Consider the following 16,591-nt stretch of genomic DNA (forward strand, 5'->3'; position numbering starts at 1 on the left):
TGTTGGTGCAGTGTTCATGTTTGATGATTGTAATGTCGTGCGAGGGGAAAGGCGGGTGCATTGGCAAAATATACTCATAGGGAGTATAACCACCCTTTCCAAACCTTGATAGCGGATAGAAGACCCAGCGTGTCAAATGAGGCACAGGGTTTGAAGCAGAGAATGGTGGTGCAGTACATGGACCCTTTGAGAGAGAGCTGCCAGAACTTAAGTGTGCAGATCAACTTGATGTGATCGTATGTTGACGATAGAGTCGTCTCCGTGAGGAAGCCTTGCCGACATCACTCCTTACATGTGCGCTTTAGAAAGCGAGACGAGGGGCCGCGTGGAAGGATTCTCAAATCCATTACTTCGACCCTTGAAACTACCAAAGTTCCTCGATCTGCTTGCTCGTCTCCGGATATACCAAGCATGAAGTATGAGGTCCAGTAACTAGCGAGGTCGTATTCATGTCTAATGCGCTGTGCTCGGCCACATGAATATGGCTACATTACAGACTGAGGAGATAAGACGAGAAGTCGACTTGTCACATACATACCCTCTCAACGACGATACTACCTGAGCTCAGGCTCTCGACGCCGATGCGTCAAATCGGAGGCATCCCCTGGACATGGGTCCAGTACTGGCGATGACATTCTGGGTAATCTCTACTTAGCCATCTCAACTCGAATACCGTGTCAGTAAACTCAGAACACAGGATACAGACATTGTGAAGTTCTTTTCACGTGGGGGCATACGTTCGCTCGCCACACTCATGCACGATAAGCACATGGAATCAACAGACTTTTCACAATGTGTACACCTGCGCAGCCTTTCACTGCACCGCCTTGAACGTTGATAATATTCAGCTAAAGTGCTTCGAGTGAAGGTCATCACATTCGCACAGCTCAACCACACACTCGAGTACGCTTGCCGACCTTCCACTTACACTTCGCGCCAAACAACCATAAAAGCAAATATCAACACAATGCGAGGGAGCGGCGGATACTACTATTATGGTCAGGAGGAGCTGGAACAAATGCACATGCATGCATTCAACCACTATCGTTGGCAAGGTTGCTCAATGCTCGAAGCTTACGATCTAGCCACTGACGCCGTCGAACGTGAGACGGGTTATGAACCGAGACGGGACCAAATGCGTGTAGATCGCGAGAATGCACGTCGCATCGATCGCGCTGCGGAGATCATGGCACGCTCAACCTCCTCTGGACGCCCTCGCCAAACCGAGTCTTCACGCCGGTACGAAAAGTATGACCCACGCCGCCGTACGCAGCAGTCTTCTTCGCGCAGCGAGCAGACTGGGTCTCAGACTGAGTACGATCGCATGTTCCAGAACGGCACTGATAAGTTCGCTTCGCGTACCTCTGGTAAGATCCTGGGCTGCGAGGATGTCGAGAGCTGCGCCAAGGCGATTTTCAACGAGCTGATTGCGGAAGGCAAGAGCCCAGAGTACGCCCAGCAGAAGACAGAACAGTTCGCCATACGTGAACACGGTAAGCGTAACGCGAAGATGCGAGAGGCTGGGTATCGATTTGAGAGTGAAGAAGAAGAAGAAGAAGAAGAAGAAGAAGAAGAGAACGATGCCGCTGCTCGCCGTAATGCACGCCATAGCAATGATGACAACTATGGTGCTGGTAGCAATCGACCAGGCTACGGTAACCGCCGTTCCCAGCCTAAGGAGACTTATGATACCAGCTATCCCTACTCGGAAGAGGACCTCAAGCTCATGCGGCGGAAGATCTATGAGGATTGGTGCGATAAGGGTTGTAATCCAGACGAGGCGAAGCGGGAAGCCCAGAAATGGTACAACGCCAAGATGAAGGGCCGTTGTGGAAGTGGATCTTCGTCTCGTCGCTCTGGTTTTGACAGCTTCGGCGACATGCGAGATGCTTTCGATGATAAAGACGATTATCCACGTCAGGAATCTCACTCATCGCGTGGTACCCGTTCCGGCAAGTCACGCCAGCAGGGCCCCGCGTACGACGAGTACTTCACTGAAGAGCCTGAAGATGAATACCGCCCTCGCGGCAAGACTGGAGGCCGTTCCCATGGTTACCGCACTAAATATCGCCGTCCAGGTGGAGACTATTCTTCGGGTAGCAGCCACGACGAGCCAGGTGGTGTGAAACCTGTTGTGGAGCTGTACAAGCTCCTATGCGTCTCGAAGCATGCGACCGTGGCCGATATCACGAAGGCACACAAGAAGCTGTGTCTAAAGTACCACCCTGACCGTGTACCCGGTGGTGTAGCAGCGAAGAAGGCGGCGAAGAAGGCGGCGACGGACAAGATGGCGCAAATCAACCAGGCCAAGGATGTGCTGAAGGACCACAATTTGCGGGCGTACTATGACCGTACGGGTTTGATTGCTAGCATGTGTAAGTCGCCGGATGCTTGAGTAGCAAGGGAGGCATCGGATTCTATGGAGGAAAGGAAATAGGATTTGCAAGTCAACGTAATGTGTGAATGTGCGGTGGTATACGAATGTGTGGTATGACGTGCTGTGAATGGACTGGGAGAAAGAAAAAGAGAAAACCGCGATCTCAACGAACTTGATGGCTAGAAAATAGCTCTCAGCGGTGGCAAGTCAGATGTGAATACGCCAAGTGTCTGTCGTGTTCTTGACGTGACGTCTTGTTGGAGGGAAGGAGCTCTGACCGAGACAAGCGCCGAGCCACGGATGCGCCTTCCCTCTTTCGAAACTCTGGGGAAGAGCGATCGGAGCTTCAGATGGACTGCAACAACGCGCCTCAAAGCCCAACGACGTCACACGCATCTTCAATCGCCTTCATTCGCTCATCTATAGCGTCGCGTATTCTTCAATCATGGCAGACCGTGCAGCTAAGCGCTTGCGCCGGGTGAGCACCGAGTACGAGGAGTCGGAGGATAACAACGAGTGGAACAACAGCAGGTATGTGGCTGACATCCCCAGCACGGCGCGCAGTTTTGCGCCTTCCTTCGCGCCAAGGGCTCTGCCGTAAGACACAAGGCGGCAAATTTGAGCGAGGGCAAACAGTCAGCTGCAGGAAGCTCCGCTACAAGCCAATGCCATGACCGCTCACCACTGCGTTGTGCCACCTGTACCATGATCCTTGCGCGCATCCGGTTGTAGAAGCTCGCTATCTGACGCCATACCCTTTATCTGCTCCCAATTGTCACCTTGACTCTTCGTTTACACCCACCATGCCCCGCCTTCGCACCCGCGCAGCTCCTAATCCTACTCCCAGAGCCCCTACCGCCACATCAACACGTCCGCGCCGCGGCACAGCAGGCCGCAACGATGCGCCCTCTGCCACCATTCAGCGCTCTTCACCAGAAGAGGCACGACAGTCACTCTCCCTAACCGTCAAGTCGTCACCCAACAAGCTGCGTCAGGCCACAGGCGTACCAGCTGTTGGCCAGGGAACCCTCAGCCGCAACAACATCGTCTCAGGAAAACGCGCGCGGACCAGCAGAGTTGTCCGCGAGATAGACAGCGAAGAAGACGAAGACGAGGACGACAACGAAGATGAGGCAGACGAGGTCAGCGCCATGGATGTTGACGACGAGGAAGAGGACGGTGACGTAGATGCTGAAGGCAGCGAGGAGGACGACATGGACGCTGAGGGCGACGGAGACGACGAAGACCCCATTGTTGTACCCACAAGCAAAGCCATACCAGTGGCCTCAAAACCCAAGATCAGCGTTACGAAAGCACAAGACACTGTGGAAGCCAAGGAGATGGTCATGTCGGACGACGACGAGCTCAGCGATCCTGACTCTGATCTCGAGGACATGGAGGACGCAGAGGGTGAGGATGAGGACGCAGAAGGAGAGGACGACGATGAGCTAGGTGGCCCAGAGGGTGATGTCGACATGGACAGCGATGAGGACATGAGCCGTGACCAAACACCAGACATCAGCAAGCTTACACGGCGACAGCGAGCGGTGCTGGAGCAGGAGGAGGATGGCAGTCTCCTCGCGCTTAGTAACGAGGCGCAGAAGAAGAAGCACCTCACAGCTGAAGAGCACGCCATGAGACGAGCAGAGATGGCAAGACGAAGAAAGAACCTGAGCGAAAAGAGGAACGAAGAGGAGAAGGTACGCTCTGCAATATTCACTCACTGTGTCACCTTGCTAACATGGCCTAGCTGGACACCATCAACCGACTGCTCAAGAAGCAACCACCCAAACGGGGACGTAAGAGCGCAGCCGCTGATCTTGATGAATCGGGTCAAGAGGTAGACGCCGAGTCAGATCGCGCGAACCCGCTTTTCGTACGATACATCCAGAGTGCTAAGGGCACCCAACTCGCTGTGCCTGACGAGTGGCTTCAGGCACCTGTGGGCAGCTTGTTCGCAGGCAAGACAGAGCCTGCGGGGCAGTCCCCATGGAGTGGAAGGATGGTTGAGGAGGTTGCATGAACGGACTCTGTTATAATACAGACGACACGTCGATTGAATTGAAAACAGAGCACTGAGAACAGGACGGTACAACAGTAACCGAAGGTAGACGTTCAAGCGAAGGAAAGGGATTGTAACAATGCACAACGATTTCCCCTTGGGACTCAGCAGACCACTGATGGCTACTTAGCGATATCAAACGGCGCGGATACAGTGCAACTTCCTTCTTTTGTCTTGATGGTTCAGGTCCGCCGAAAGTGTGCAGCCCAAGGAATGGCGTATCAGTCGCGTTGTAAACATCAGCTAGTCTATTGGCACTCTCATTGCTGTAGGCTTGAAATATAGAGATGATTCCGATGTGCCATGGCGTAGCTGTGTCGTTCCTATTGCAGATGATGAAATGAAAATGAAAGGTAGAAAGTAGAGAACAGGCGAAAAAGGTCCACAGAAGACATGCTTCTAAGACCCCCCAAAGATGCAACAGTGACACCTCACGTCTTCTACGAAATCTGCTCACTCCTCACCCTACTGCGTAGGCGGCTCTTCCAATACATCAACAACTGCCTTACAGCACCTCTCCATTCCTTCTCCGTACTATCACTCAACTGATGAACCTGTTCTTCGCTCGGTGTCCTATCATCCCAACTCGCAGGCTGAGCAGCCCGATACTGCGCTCAATACGCAATAAGCCGATCATCCTTGATCTTCCTCAAAACCAACCAGATCAAATTCCAGCTCCGATTACTCTCCATATCCACATAAACCCTCCTCCTCGCCCCCTCGACACAATGCGAGCTAAATAGGTAGCTCTGCGTCAGGGCGCGCAGCTCGGTCAGGAGACCATGCGTTGAGACGTAGTACGTCCAGGCTGCGGTCATGGGCCCGGCCACGTCGACTGTGTTCAGGGCGGCGAAGGCGAGTTCGACTCGATGGAGTGAGGGGAGCGTGTTGATGCGATGTTATTGGAGTGCGAGGATTGTTTCATGATTCTCGGCCTAGGATGTTCTGGTCAGTGTCACTGTGGGTTCGAGCTCAGATGGTGGATGTACTTGCGAGGAACATGCGCTGTGGAGGGGACATGTCGTGTAGACGGTAGCGGCGTGCTCGGGGATTGCTGAATTCGCTGATGTCGCTTGTGATAAATGGGCTTGAGTAACCTGACATTGATCGAGATGCAGAGCGACTTGGGTGCAGAGCGAGTGTTGGAGAAGGTTGTGTGCTGGCGGGTTGATATACACGTTTTGGTGCGGCGAATATACACATTTTCTTGAATGACACAATGAGACCGCTGAGATCATGTATCAGGTGCAGTAGCAAATCATGCGAGGTGTCAAAAACTTGATGTCGGCGATGTCGGCGCTCTCTGACTGTCAGGTCTGAGATTGGGTGGTTGTCCGTTCTTGCATGAGCTCATGGACCATTCGCTCATCGCAAAACGACCAGAGGAGTAGATACATTCAGCTGAAGGCGACTCAATGAAGATACAGAAGTGAAAACTATGAACCAAAAGGGAAAGCAAGAATCAGCTGTAATTCCTTCGACGATGAAGTCCACCTGTCTTAGGCACCCCAAGAGAACGGTATGTCGAATTAGTGGACGGACAAGTTCGACATGGCGATACCCCTGCCTGTCAAGATCTAAAGTTAATGTGATCATAAGCCATGTATGTCTTGGTCTTGGTCTCCACGTCCCGGGAGATCAAAGCTTGGGCTGCAGCGTTGATTGTATTGGTTTGAACTTGATGCTCAGAGGTTCATGGTATGATTGGTGCAGGTTATTAATACTACGAGTCTTCGCAATACTCTTTCTCTATCGAATCTAGGGAGCTTAGTCTGATGCTACCACTTCCTGTGTGGCCGTACACGAGACGCATGTGCTCATCAGCAACGCCAGCTGAGGCTTCTATGCGGTTCAGGACCCTGAAACACGGCATATACGGACACGGCATATACGGACACGGCATATACGGACACGGCATATACGGGCACGGCGAAAGCGATATGAGCTCGGAATATGAAGTTGCTGGAGGGTTTGGGAGATAATGAGGTCTCAAGTGTCGGAGTCGTAGGGCTGCTGACTTGAAAGCCGTTGTGATGGCTATTGTGCATTAGCGCCGTGCATAGCCCCTGGCGAGAATGATGTCAACGTGCGCTTCACCGCTGCCACTTTTTCTATTCGCCGGAAGCGCTTGAAGTAAACAGTACGATACCGAATTACCCTGGATTCGAGGGTCGGAAAGTGTCCAGAGTTTCAGATAATCGCGGAGGTGGTGTAGAAACTCGTTTGAGGTGCCAATCAGGTTACTGTCCAGATATGTGGCCGTGCAGCTCCGCCGAGCCTCATCCTAATCATCGGGACGTTTTACATCCGTGGGAGGCTTCATTGAAACTGTTCTACCGGCTCTAGAATCCGAGATTCACTTGAGGCCGAGAGAATGTTGTCAGCAGCCTTGCGTTCGGGCGCTACTCAGTCAGCGTGGCAGACGGTTGCATAAATACGCACATGACTATATCTCAGTTGTCCTCGACCCGAGTGACGCCAGCTAGCTGACATCACATATGTCTTGACGGGGACTGCGGATTGGATGCAGTTTGTTGAAGGTTCTTAAGATCGCCAAACTACGGATATCTTGATTCTATCTGGCTGTCAGGCGCAAACTCATGAATGGACGTATATCTGTTTCTTGCAGCATCTTCAATTCATCTGCCAATGCAATATGTTCTTGTGGTTGTCTGCTGTCATCGCCAGCCCCCGAGACAATAGACTATAGCTCAAGGTCAAGATCGAGACTGCCAGGAATACCCAGTTCGCCCATTTCGTTCGGTCCTCGCAAGAAATCATGGCGTCTTCGAAGTATCGTTTGCTGCGTCTTCCAACAGATTGGTCCTTGATTTGGACTGTGGTCAGCCTCTGCTTCCGGGACAGTGCACCCAGGCCACGGTTGACATGGAAGGTTCGGTATGGTCATCTCGCTCTTTCGTTCGTTTTCTGCCAGTCTGTGTGACATTCGACTGGGTCCGATGAGAGACTGTGCAGTGTTTCGAAGCCAGCCAATTCCGTCAGGTTGAGCTGATCTGTTCTGTTGCTGAACTGAATTAGGAGATGGGGAATCGAGAAGCTTGTAGCAAGAAACATCGAGATCTATGATTGCATTCCCCAGTCACTATTCACAATACGTAGGTAATACAACCCAGGTCGGGTAAAACTTGGCTATCGAGAAGAGACGTCTACAAAACGGAAAGGTCTCCGAACTTCTCCTGCGCAGCTGTTAGCATATGTACATACATGCTCCCAGGCAACGTGTGACTTGCCTTGTAGCCAGGGACGGCCCAGCGGCCCTTGGAAACGAGCTGCTCGGTGCGCTGGTCAATCTCGGGCTGGGCGGCAGCAACCTCGTCGACGGTGAGGTCAGCGAATGGCCTGGCACTCTCGATGTTCTTCAGTGTCTTTTGGAGATCGCTGAGCTCCTTGTCGACAACGGCCTTGGTCTCCTCGGCGCTCTTGACGGCCTGGGCCTCGAAAGCCTCAATGGCCTTGATCTGCCTGTTTACATCGTAGGTCTGGGGCTTGAAGGCGCTGAACTGCTTCTCGATGTCGTCGATGACGGCCTGGTTCTTGAGGATGGAGCGGTACTGGGAGAAGTCGACGGTCTGGGGCTGCTCAGACAGGATCTGGACCTTGCGGCGGGCGTCGTCGTTGCGCTTCTTGAACGACTGGAGGGCAGCGGCGGTGTTGCCACGGAGGCCGAGCTGCTGGCCAATCTTGGTCCAGTCGAGCTTGAGAGCTGCGCTGCGCTGTTGCAGGCGGTGCGTTAGTTTTCAAGATCGGGACAGTCGTAACACGGGGCTGCCATTGCGCACGCGGGAGCTCGGGGGAAGCGGCAATTGAGCTGTCGCGAGCTCCCAGTGGCGGTCCGGCGGGGGTTTAACGTACTCCGACGGCCATTGTGATGATAGAGACGGGTTGGGGGATGGGTAACTGGTAGGCGTGCGGTCGTGAGCATGAACTTCTCGCCGGCAGAGCCAAGGCTGTACCTTCCGGGTATAGCGCGAAGCAAAGCCGGAGCTGTCAGATCACGAACATCAACATCAACTTCCATTGTTGTGATCGCTTATTGCAATATTCAAGTCCATTGGCAGGCAGCTTTCTCAGCTGTTGATCGCCTTGCAATTCAGCATGTTCGAAAAGAAAAGTCTGAAATCGCTTTGGGAAGTATATGTACTCGCGCACCAGCTCAATAAACAAATAAGCCAAACGCTGATGAATAGCTGACGGCGCAACCACGGCAGAGCGGGCTCAATCGACGCCAACATATTTGTACAAGGTCAAATGGCGTCAGATCAAGGTATCCAACAACATCACAGTTCACAGTTGAAGATAAGTAATTCATGACAGTGACTTGCATAGATTCATTTTCATGTCTCTTGCTTGGGCTTTTGCAGTCCTTTACGACGCCATACCCAGTCAGTCAAGTTTGGCGATTTGGCGTTTCCTCGCGCTATAATTGTCTGACAGCTATCTGACTCTATATGCTCAGAGCCATGATCGAGTTGACGATATCGTTATCGTTCTCCTTCAGGGCCTTGACGGCCTTCTTACGGGAGACGGACGCCTGCTGCATGACGAGCTCGATGTCCTTGGCCTCGAGACCAGAGTCGTCGATCTCCTCGCCGTCATCCTCCTCCTCCTCCTCGACCTTCTTCTCGGCCTCCTTGCCCTCGCCCTCCTCGTGAGCGTGGTCGTGGTCGTGGTCGTGGCCGGCGTGATCGTGACCCTGCTGCTCGGCCTGGGCGAGTTGCTGGGCGGCGGAAGCCTGAGCCTGGGAGTTCAAGTCCTCGATCTTAGCCTCACCGAAGATGCTGGTGCGGGGTCAGTACGCGCGGGGTGCCATAGAACGGCTATCGGAGCTTACATGTAGGTGTTGCTGGAAGGGGACTTGTAGACGTCGGGCTGGTTGATGACGAAGAGGATCTGGCAGCGCTGTCAACAAAGTTCATGTGCCCCGCAGCTGTTCCTCGAGCTCTGCATGCCCGTCGCTGCTGCCATTGTGACCTGCACTCACGTTCTTGGGTCGGCGGAGAGTGACACGTGTGATGCCCTCAATGTGCTTCAGGCCGAGCTTGGCGATGGCCTTACGAGCCTTCTTCTCGTTGCGGGAGTGGACGGTGACGGAGGAGCCCTGGGGGATCACGGCATCGCCCTCCTCTTCGGAGTCGCTGGACTCATCCTCCTCGATTTGGACATTCTTCTTCTCGGGCTCATCGGGGAGCTCTTCAATGCGGGGGTTGGCCATTTTTGCGATGTGGTGATGCTCGTGATAGCTCTTTCTTAGGTACGTGACGAAGTGTGCAGGTGGAAAGAGTTACAAAAAAGGACTAGCGTGTGGGCGGGCAAGTAAAGTAAGCGAGTGTGCATGACATCGCTGTTCGTTGAAGGCCCAGGAACGCGCTCGCGGCTGTCATTAATTTGAGGCTCAGTTCATCATTTCAAAAAGTCAGAGGTGAAGTCAATGGGTATCATTTGCAATTCTAGTTGCGGTTTGCGGTTCATGAACTTGTGGATTGGACTCTTTTGCTACATGTTGATGCAAGCAAGAGCCGTGTTAACCTTCCCATCCGAATTGCACCTTGCCAATCATTGAAATAATGCACCCGATCCAGGTCTTGAATTTTAGAATGCCGTCGGTCGCTTTTGGGATGCTCAAGAAATGCACATCATGCTTCCTCCAGCACCAGCATGCAGCGACCTCCACTACGCCGTGTCTCCCGACATAATCGTGAACATCTATGCCTTTGCGCTGGCGCGGATCTTGGCGAAGGTCTTCTGGACCTCGTAGCGGGCCTTGTTCATGTTAGTACGCGTTGTTCTTGCTCGGGCGCATGCCAGACAGCGGCACGAGTGTTGCGCCGACATCACCCAGAGAGTCGGTAACCCACCTGCTTCCTCAGCTTCATGACCTTGAACCTCTCGAAGTCGTTCAACTGCCTCCTCTTCTGGAGCGCAGCGCGCTTCTTGGCCCAGGCACTCTCGTCGAACTTCTGCTGGACCTTGTGCTCCTCCCACTTCTTCGCAACGTGACCGACACCGGTGGCGCGGGGCAGCTTCGGGATGACGATGGGGGTGAGGGAGAGCTTGGCGAGGGCGACTTCCTGACGGGGGACGGGGGCCTCTTTGGTGGGACCATCAACAAGGACCTGTGCCTGTCAGCAGCTGCCTTCCTCCACTGTTCAAATTGCCGGACTGCGTACGCGCTTGTGGTCGATGATCTCGACAATGGTGGCCAGGCGACCCTCGAAGACACCCTCGTTGAAGAGGACGACACGGCCGACCTCGACCAGCCTCCAGGCGCTCGTTGTGATGTTGGCGTCACCCATTTCGTCGGTTGTGCTGCTGTTTATTAGGTCGTGTTAAAGAGCGTACAAGGTATCGCAGGCGTACCGGAAAGGATGGAACTGTGAGTTAGTGATCTTGTCGATGTCGATGTCGCGGAATTTCGAGGAAGCCGTGGGCTGCTGTTTCTTCGCTTAGCTGCACCACCCACTTGTCATTGGCCAAATGAGATGGTCCGTGCGGAATGGCCATAAAACTTCGCCGCAGCAACGCCAGATTGCACCAACAACACCACCAGACGCCTTCGATTAATGCGAGCGCTTGCCAACAGTCGCTACGACAGAGCCCAGCATCTGCAATAGACGAGCTGTCTGTCATGACACGCGCGACCTGCACGATCGCACGACCGCACAGCACAGCTTCGTGATGCTAATTTCTCTGCAACAGCCAGCAAATCCTGCAGACTCGACTGGTACGTTCCTCTCCCAGCTCACCATCTCATCACGCATCCTATGATGACGTAATTTGCGATTGAGTCGGCATCGGAGCCCCTCGCCGGGGGTTCTTAACGGTGACCGTCCCTATGATATTCAATTTCTTACATATTCTGAGCTTTTGAGCACATGACCCTCTTTTGACCACATTTCTCGAGAAGAACTTGGCTGATTGTCAAAGACCACAGGAATATACGAAGACGCTATTCAGCCAACTTGCTTAGTTTCCTTCAAAGCACATCCACCGTAAGTCATTCGATATACAACTCCCACCCCTTCCAATGATTACAACCTAGCAATAGATAGTATCTGATCGGACCATCTATCCGAACCTTGTGATTACCTTCTTTACACCAAGATCACTGAGGAAACTCAACCCATCATGCTTGCTTCACAATGTTCGTTTCGACCATCAGCTAATAAGCCTGCAGTTTCAGAGCACCAACTCAGTGCCCAAGGCGATTGACATCTGGCCTCAGCATTCACGCGCAGTCGACATCATACTGAGCTGCTTTCATTGTCCGTCTGTCTGAGCTCCTGCTCGCAGCGGTTGAGGAAGGCAAGGATGCGGTGCTCTTCGTGTGACCGTGTGGTATGAGCTGATACGAGAACCATTGCATCCCCTGGATGTCTTATCCACTTACATGGATACCGCCGATCCTGACTACCTCCCCATACCTTTCGAAATCTAGTATGTAACTAACTACTTGAATCACTGTGTAGCTGCGTCCCCGCTCTCCCGTTGTCGTGTCCTTCGTCGTGTGATCTTGCGCCCATAACTCCAGTACAAGTTCATCAGCAGCTCCCTGACCACATCGTCGAAGGTCCTTCTTGTATTGAACTTACTCCCGCCGTACGGGAAGGGGACGATCTTGGTACAGTCCGGCTCATCCATGTAGAACTCCATGTCAAATTCGTTCGCCTTCCTGAGCATCTTCTTCAGCACATTCCCCTTCTCGCCATGAGCATCCGCCCAAGCCCACAGTCTCGTGTCCAAGAAATCAAGCTGATCTTTCGAAGTGTTCTGCGCCAGGATCTGCGCGTTGAAAAGCAGATGTCTCATGATGTTGACGTCGCACCCACACTCCACAACCGTATATCTCAACAACCCCGTATCAATCTGCTTCGGCACACCCAGTAGCGTCGCAAGCGCCGCAACAGCCCTCTCGTTCCGCTGCTCAACCGCCTCCCGAATCCCCAGCTTCGCCGTCTCCCCCGCCATACTGCCCTCCCAATCAATCTCGCCGCTCAGACTGACAAGCACATAGAGCAGACTCGTCTTGCCCTCGTCGAAGGGCCCGTGCAGGAGTTTTTCTGGAATGTGGAATCTGTCTGCGAAAGCCAGATACGGAATCGTAGTGAACCGAAACGGCCATAGTCCATCGAATAGCTTCAACCCCGGCACCTCGACGTCCGTCTTCTCCCACGCTTTCCCTCGCAATTTCACCATCTCGTCGTGACTCCGCTGGACGTACTTGCGGAAGAAGTCCCACGTGAAGAAGCGGCGCGCTAGCAACTCGCTTTGCTTAGTCGGATCGCTATACTTCTTGCGATCACGATAGTTGGTCGTGTGGTCTACGGTGTGGAAGAATGTGCGCATCGTGTATTCCAGCGTCACGGCTGTGGAGCTGAGTTTCCGGCCAAGCAGAGGTGAGGCGAGTGGGAGGGAGGTGTTCATGCTGTGCAGGAAGATGAGCTCGAGGAGTTCCTGCGGGAGGCCGAGGAGTGCGGGCGTGGCTGCGGCGGAGTATTTGTGAGTGTATTTCTTCAATTTTTTGTGTCTTGTTTGTCGTGCGCTTGCTATTGGTGCCGTGGATGTGGTGCTGAATGTTACTTTGGCTAGAATCGGTTGCTGAGTGGTTTTGCGTCTCTTCCCTCTGATCTTGATCGGCGTGAGATGCACGTCCGGATCCATTTATATGCAGGGCGTGATCAGGCAGCAGAATGCCGCAGTGGTTGCATATGCAGTGGAGTGAATGGGGAAAGGTCTGCTGGGAGCGTGTGGCGCAGCGCAGGCAGTGGCTGATGTTCTTTCCCGCGGCGTTTGTGCCTTTTGTGCAGCTCCATCATCGTAAACACGACCGAGACCATAACCCTGCACACCATCCACAACGATAATTGACGATGCAGGTCCATGCTGTGCCTGACGCAGAACGCGCTTTTGACTCGCAGGGCAGGCGATTGCCGTGGGGTCTTGAGTATGCAGAGTGAGTATGAGTGTCTGGTGCCGTGGACGAGGATGAGCTGCATGGATAGCTAGGAGCACGCAATTGCTTCACACAGCATACTTCCGCGCAATGAATTGTTTTTCAATTTACAATTCACCAAGGAGACATACTAACGAGTATAACAGCAACGACCACAGCCAGCGATCACGGATACCCGAAGAGAAGGGCCCTTTCGGCAAGGCGCGCAAACGCGGGTCGACACGCGCAAAGACACCCACGGCCAGGTCTGCCGAGGACAGCGCGAAGCTCGACAACCTGCGCGCGATCGATGACATCTTTGGGCGGATCAAGGCCGAAGAGGAGCAGAAGCGCTCGCTGTCGGGGCACGCTGTGGCCGCACTACCGCCGTCAGCGTCTGCGCCGAACCTGTTAGAAAACGGAGGTCTGCTTGGCACATCGTACCACGGCGGCGGGCCTGCAAATCTCATAACAAAGGAGCCGAAGGAAGTGATCCTGTACGGCTACGGCGTCGAGTCGCAGTGGGCAGCCATCGACTTCTTCGAGAAGGTCTCCAACGGCATCATCTACGAGGAATACGACCGCGAGCCCTACAACCCCAAGTTCAACTATGCCTTCGCCCCAAACCGATCCTCACATCTGCGCGCGCTCTCGAGGGCAGCACTGAGCAGGGTCAACCAGTTCGTGGGCGGCGATCACTGGATAAAGGTTACATTCGATTCAGCAGAAGCCGCCGAGCGCGCATGCCACTACTCTCCGCACAACATCCAGGGCTACACCGTTTACGCCGAAGCATACAGAGGCACCGGCCCGCAAGGCAGCGACCGCGCTCTCCACGCCCAGATCGGCGGCGCAGCCTCCCTCATGTCCTCCCCACAAACCGGCACCTCGAGCACAATACCAGACACCTCAATGACCGCCTCCTCCGCGACTGCAACGAACGCCGCACCCATCGGCCTTCCGCGCTCAACAGCCATGCCCATCTTCCCCACCGGAGCCGGCTCCTTTCCTACCGACGACGCTTTCGACCGCGCTCCGGCCCCCGTGCCCGTCTCACGCCAGAGCCAGACCCAAACCATGACCACATCCGCCCAGCTCGCCCCAACATCGCGCCGCACAACCCTCCGCCTCAAAGGCGCAAACGTCAAGCCTGCCGTCTTCATGCCGCAAGAGAAAGCCTTCCTGCCGGCGCCGCCGCGGTGGCAGCAAACGTTCGGCAGCCTGCCGATTATTGGGTGGGTGATTGGGAGCGGGCAGGGGATCATAGGGGATCAGGTGCCGCGCAAAGAGGATGGGAGTTTCGATGCTGCGACGGCGAGTCTGTATTGGCGTGCTTGGTATAGTGTGGATTCGTGCCTTGGGACAGACTTTTGCGGGGTGCGGGAGGCGGAGTACGATGACTAAAGAGCAGGGGAACACGATGCATGATAAAAGGGATCGGAGTTGGTTGCATTGGGCGGCGTTGTGGCTTTGCATGAACGAGGCCTTGGTTGCTCTTCCTCAATCGCATTCTATACATGCGTAATCGCAGCGCGAGCACGCAAGCAATCTGACATCTTGAATGCTATTGGAGACGCTCTTTTGAATATAATTGCTAACCTGGATGCCAACGCCTGCGCCTGCGCCCGCGCCTAACACCACATGTGGAGTGTACACTCATACATCATGCATCTCCCTCAACATCCTTAGCTCCCACTGCTTATCAGGCCTACTCTCAATCGATACGTCTTCGCACGCTTGCGTCACCTAGACGTACTGGCTTAGCCACCTTATCCCCTCCCCATACCCCTGCCGCATAACCACACTGCACATGAATACCTCAATGGGCCTGATGCCCTCGAGCGATACCTTGCCCTTGCCCGTTGTCTGACACAGCCCCAGCGTACTACGCAACTGGTCTTCAGAGACCGCATCCGGATGGTCGATCTTGTTCCCTAGGATAACGAAGGGCGTGCTCTTCAGCTCTTCCATGGCGAGCAGCGCATCGAGCTCGGCTTTGGATTCGGCGAGGCGCTCGTGGTCTTTTGTGTCAACGAGGAAGACTATGCCTGATACCTCGGGGACTGGAAGAGGGTCAGCGAACACAGGATCTCATCATCTGATTTTCTCTCTTGCTCTTCTCGGGGCATGTAGATAGATCATGAAAATCGATCCTGTGGACTATGAAGGTGCGACGTACAGTAATCCCGCCACAGTCTGCGTGCCTGCGCGTGCCCGCCCAGATCGAAGGTTGTGAACTTGACGTTGCCGATACTCAGCTCTTCACTCGTGGGGTGCAGCGTTGGCTGCAGCACGGCCACGCGGTCGTTCTTTAGCATGTGTAAGAGCGTTGTTTTACCGGCATTGTCGAGCCCCAGGAAGAGCAGTTTGGCGTGCTTGTTGGCTAACCCGAGGTTGGCAAGGACTTCCCAGACTGCACTGGTGTTAGCATGGTTGCATGTGGGTGTGCAAGTGCATGGTTGCGCTGTAGCTGTCAGGGGGTGTAGCGAGGGGATGATTTAATCGAGTGTATGGTGTATGAGTTGCAAACATTCTCTGTTTATGGTGGTGTTGCAATATGTCGGACGTTCTAGCGGTGCATTATCACTGCGAACATGGCCAGCGTGCAACGGATCGCGGAGAAGACGGAATGACGGAGAGTACTTACACCTAAAGTAAGATTAGCACAGTTGTATTCACAAGCAGCAGCGCGACTGAGTACCAATCGAAGATCCACATGCTGGCGGTGAGTGTTGAGGTGCGCAATTAAGTGTGGTGTTCAACAGCAGTTGCATGAGGCCGCGGAGACTCTGCTGACGTCGTCTCACGTGCAAATCACTGGCATCTGTGCAGCTGCGAAAGAGCGTATACTTTTAGCCTCCAACACTCAAAGCGGCACAAAACAAAGTCCATTCATAATCAGCTCTGAAACCGTGGCTAGATTCGGATCGTGGTTTGGGTCGATATCTTGAGCCAAATTGTGTTCTCAAGTCAAGGAAATCAACTTAGGCTGCCGCTCATCAGACCACAATGGATCGTATCCTCTGAGACCCGCACCTAGTACGTCCATGATGCCGATTCTCGAAGGGAGTCAGCATCTTCGACTCGCCATGTTAATGGGGAGTCGCAAAGATGGCGGAAGTACATGGGGATCCTTGTTTGCAGCATCGAGCCTTTCCAGGCATGAAACTTTGACAGGCGGACAACGAAAGCGAAGAACTAA

The 16,591-nt window shown here is 53.8% G+C and overlaps 8 protein-coding genes across 8 annotated transcripts; 3 read left to right on the plus strand and 5 right to left on the minus strand.

Annotated features, from left to right (window-relative positions):
* The first annotated feature begins 797 nt into the window (after positions 1 to 797).
* Positions 798 to 2,612, plus strand: M421DRAFT_419814 (DnaJ-domain-containing protein). Its single transcript, XM_033592256.1, has one exon. It carries the CDS (start codon positions 968 to 970, stop codon positions 2,393 to 2,395), a length of 1,428 nt encoding a protein of 475 aa, XP_033449545.1. The 5' UTR covers positions 798 to 967; the 3' UTR covers positions 2,396 to 2,612.
* A 104-nt stretch (positions 2,613 to 2,716) lies between these two features.
* M421DRAFT_419815 (PAPA-1-domain-containing protein) lies at positions 2,717 to 4,682 on the plus strand. Its single transcript, XM_033592257.1, has 3 exons — positions 2,717 to 2,908; positions 3,225 to 4,077; positions 4,128 to 4,682. The coding sequence occupies exons 1-3, from the start codon at positions 2,823 to 2,825 to the stop codon at positions 4,398 to 4,400; spliced, it is 1,212 nt and encodes a 403-aa protein (XP_033449546.1). The 5' UTR covers positions 2,717 to 2,822; the 3' UTR covers positions 4,401 to 4,682.
* Positions 4,683 to 4,869: 187 nt separating this feature from the next.
* Positions 4,870 to 5,646, minus strand: M421DRAFT_419817 (uncharacterized protein). Its single transcript, XM_033592258.1, has 2 exons — positions 5,429 to 5,646; positions 4,870 to 5,374 (listed from the first exon to the last, which is right to left on the minus strand). Exon 2 carries the CDS (start codon positions 5,255 to 5,257, stop codon positions 5,054 to 5,056), a length of 204 nt encoding a protein of 67 aa, XP_033449547.1. The 5' UTR covers positions 5,258 to 5,374; positions 5,429 to 5,646; the 3' UTR covers positions 4,870 to 5,053.
* A 1,960-nt stretch (positions 5,647 to 7,606) lies between these two features.
* On the minus strand, positions 7,607 to 9,672 carry M421DRAFT_100419 (ATP synthase D chain, mitochondrial; the record flags this gene model as incomplete). The annotated part of the gene is made up of 5 exons (XM_033586513.1): positions 7,607 to 7,636; positions 7,691 to 8,173; positions 8,935 to 9,238; positions 9,292 to 9,350; positions 9,442 to 9,672. 5 exons carry the CDS (start codon positions 9,670 to 9,672, stop codon positions 7,607 to 7,609), a joined length of 1,107 nt encoding a protein of 368 aa, XP_033449548.1.
* Positions 9,673 to 9,879: 207 nt separating this feature from the next.
* M421DRAFT_419819 (60S ribosomal protein L14) lies at positions 9,880 to 10,767 on the minus strand. Its single transcript, XM_033592259.1, has 3 exons — positions 10,628 to 10,767; positions 10,316 to 10,573; positions 9,880 to 10,220 (listed from the first exon to the last, which is right to left on the minus strand). The coding sequence occupies exons 1-3, from the start codon at positions 10,751 to 10,753 to the stop codon at positions 10,164 to 10,166; spliced, it is 441 nt and encodes a 146-aa protein (XP_033449549.1). The 5' UTR covers positions 10,754 to 10,767; the 3' UTR covers positions 9,880 to 10,163.
* Positions 10,768 to 11,450: 683 nt separating this feature from the next.
* Positions 11,451 to 13,218, minus strand: M421DRAFT_419822 (uncharacterized protein). Its single transcript, XM_033592260.1, has one exon. The coding sequence runs from the start codon at positions 13,116 to 13,118 to the stop codon at positions 11,916 to 11,918; it is 1,203 nt and encodes a 400-aa protein (XP_033449550.1). The 5' UTR covers positions 13,119 to 13,218; the 3' UTR covers positions 11,451 to 11,915.
* A 144-nt stretch (positions 13,219 to 13,362) lies between these two features.
* Positions 13,363 to 15,062, plus strand: M421DRAFT_419824 (uncharacterized protein). The gene has a single exon (XM_033592261.1). The coding sequence runs from the start codon at positions 13,501 to 13,503 to the stop codon at positions 14,791 to 14,793; it is 1,293 nt and encodes a 430-aa protein (XP_033449551.1). The 5' UTR covers positions 13,363 to 13,500; the 3' UTR covers positions 14,794 to 15,062.
* On the minus strand, positions 14,773 to 16,126 carry M421DRAFT_419825 (GTP-binding protein). The gene is made up of 3 exons (XM_033592262.1): positions 16,089 to 16,126; positions 15,569 to 15,802; positions 14,773 to 15,452 (listed from the first exon to the last, which is right to left on the minus strand). Exons 1-3 carry the CDS (start codon positions 16,105 to 16,107, stop codon positions 15,136 to 15,138), a joined length of 570 nt encoding a protein of 189 aa, XP_033449552.1. The 5' UTR covers positions 16,108 to 16,126; the 3' UTR covers positions 14,773 to 15,135.
* Positions 16,127 to 16,591: the final 465 nt, after the last annotated feature.

Source organism: Didymella exigua (assembly GCF_010094145.1).
Source record: "Didymella exigua CBS 183.55 unplaced genomic scaffold M421scaffold_11, whole genome shotgun sequence".
Taxonomy (NCBI): domain Eukaryota; kingdom Fungi; phylum Ascomycota; class Dothideomycetes; order Pleosporales; family Didymellaceae; genus Didymella; species Didymella exigua.

Bases quoted from the DNA above. Each gene is read 5' to 3' on its own strand.
- M421DRAFT_419814 (XM_033592256.1), top strand. From the start codon at position 968: ATGCGAGGGAGCGGCGGATACTACTATTATGGTCAGGAGGAGCTGGAA.
- M421DRAFT_419815 (XM_033592257.1), top strand. From the start codon at position 2,823: ATGGCAGACCGTGCAGCTAAGCGCTTGCGCCGGGTGAGCACCGAGTAC. The intron at 2,909-3,224 runs GTATGTGGCTGA...TCCTACTCCCAG, and splicing joins AACGAGTGGAACAACAGCAG to AGCCCCTACCGCCACATCAA. The intron at 4,078-4,127 runs GTACGCTCTGCA...AACATGGCCTAG, and splicing joins AGAGGAACGAAGAGGAGAAG to CTGGACACCATCAACCGACT.
- M421DRAFT_419817 (XM_033592258.1), bottom strand. From the start codon at position 5,257: ATGACCGCAGCCTGGACGTACTACGTCTCAACGCATGGTCTCCTGACC.
- M421DRAFT_419819 (XM_033592259.1), bottom strand. From the start codon at position 10,753: ATGGGTGACGCCAACATCACAACGAGCGCCTGGAGGCTGGTCGAGGTC. The intron at 10,574-10,627 runs GTACGCAGTCCG...TGACAGGCACAG, and splicing joins AGATCATCGACCACAAGCGC to GTCCTTGTTGATGGTCCCAC. The intron at 10,221-10,315 runs GTGGGTTACCGA...AACATGAACAAG, and splicing joins TCATGAAGCTGAGGAAGCAG to GCCCGCTACGAGGTCCAGAA.
- M421DRAFT_419822 (XM_033592260.1), bottom strand. From the start codon at position 13,118: ATGGATCCGGACGTGCATCTCACGCCGATCAAGATCAGAGGGAAGAGA.
- M421DRAFT_419824 (XM_033592261.1), top strand. From the start codon at position 13,501: ATGAATTGTTTTTCAATTTACAATTCACCAAGGAGACATACTAACGAG.
- M421DRAFT_419825 (XM_033592262.1), bottom strand. The intron at 15,453-15,568 runs GTACGTCGCACC...ACCCTCTTCCAG, and splicing joins CAGACTGTGGCGGGATTACT to TCCCCGAGGTATCAGGCATA.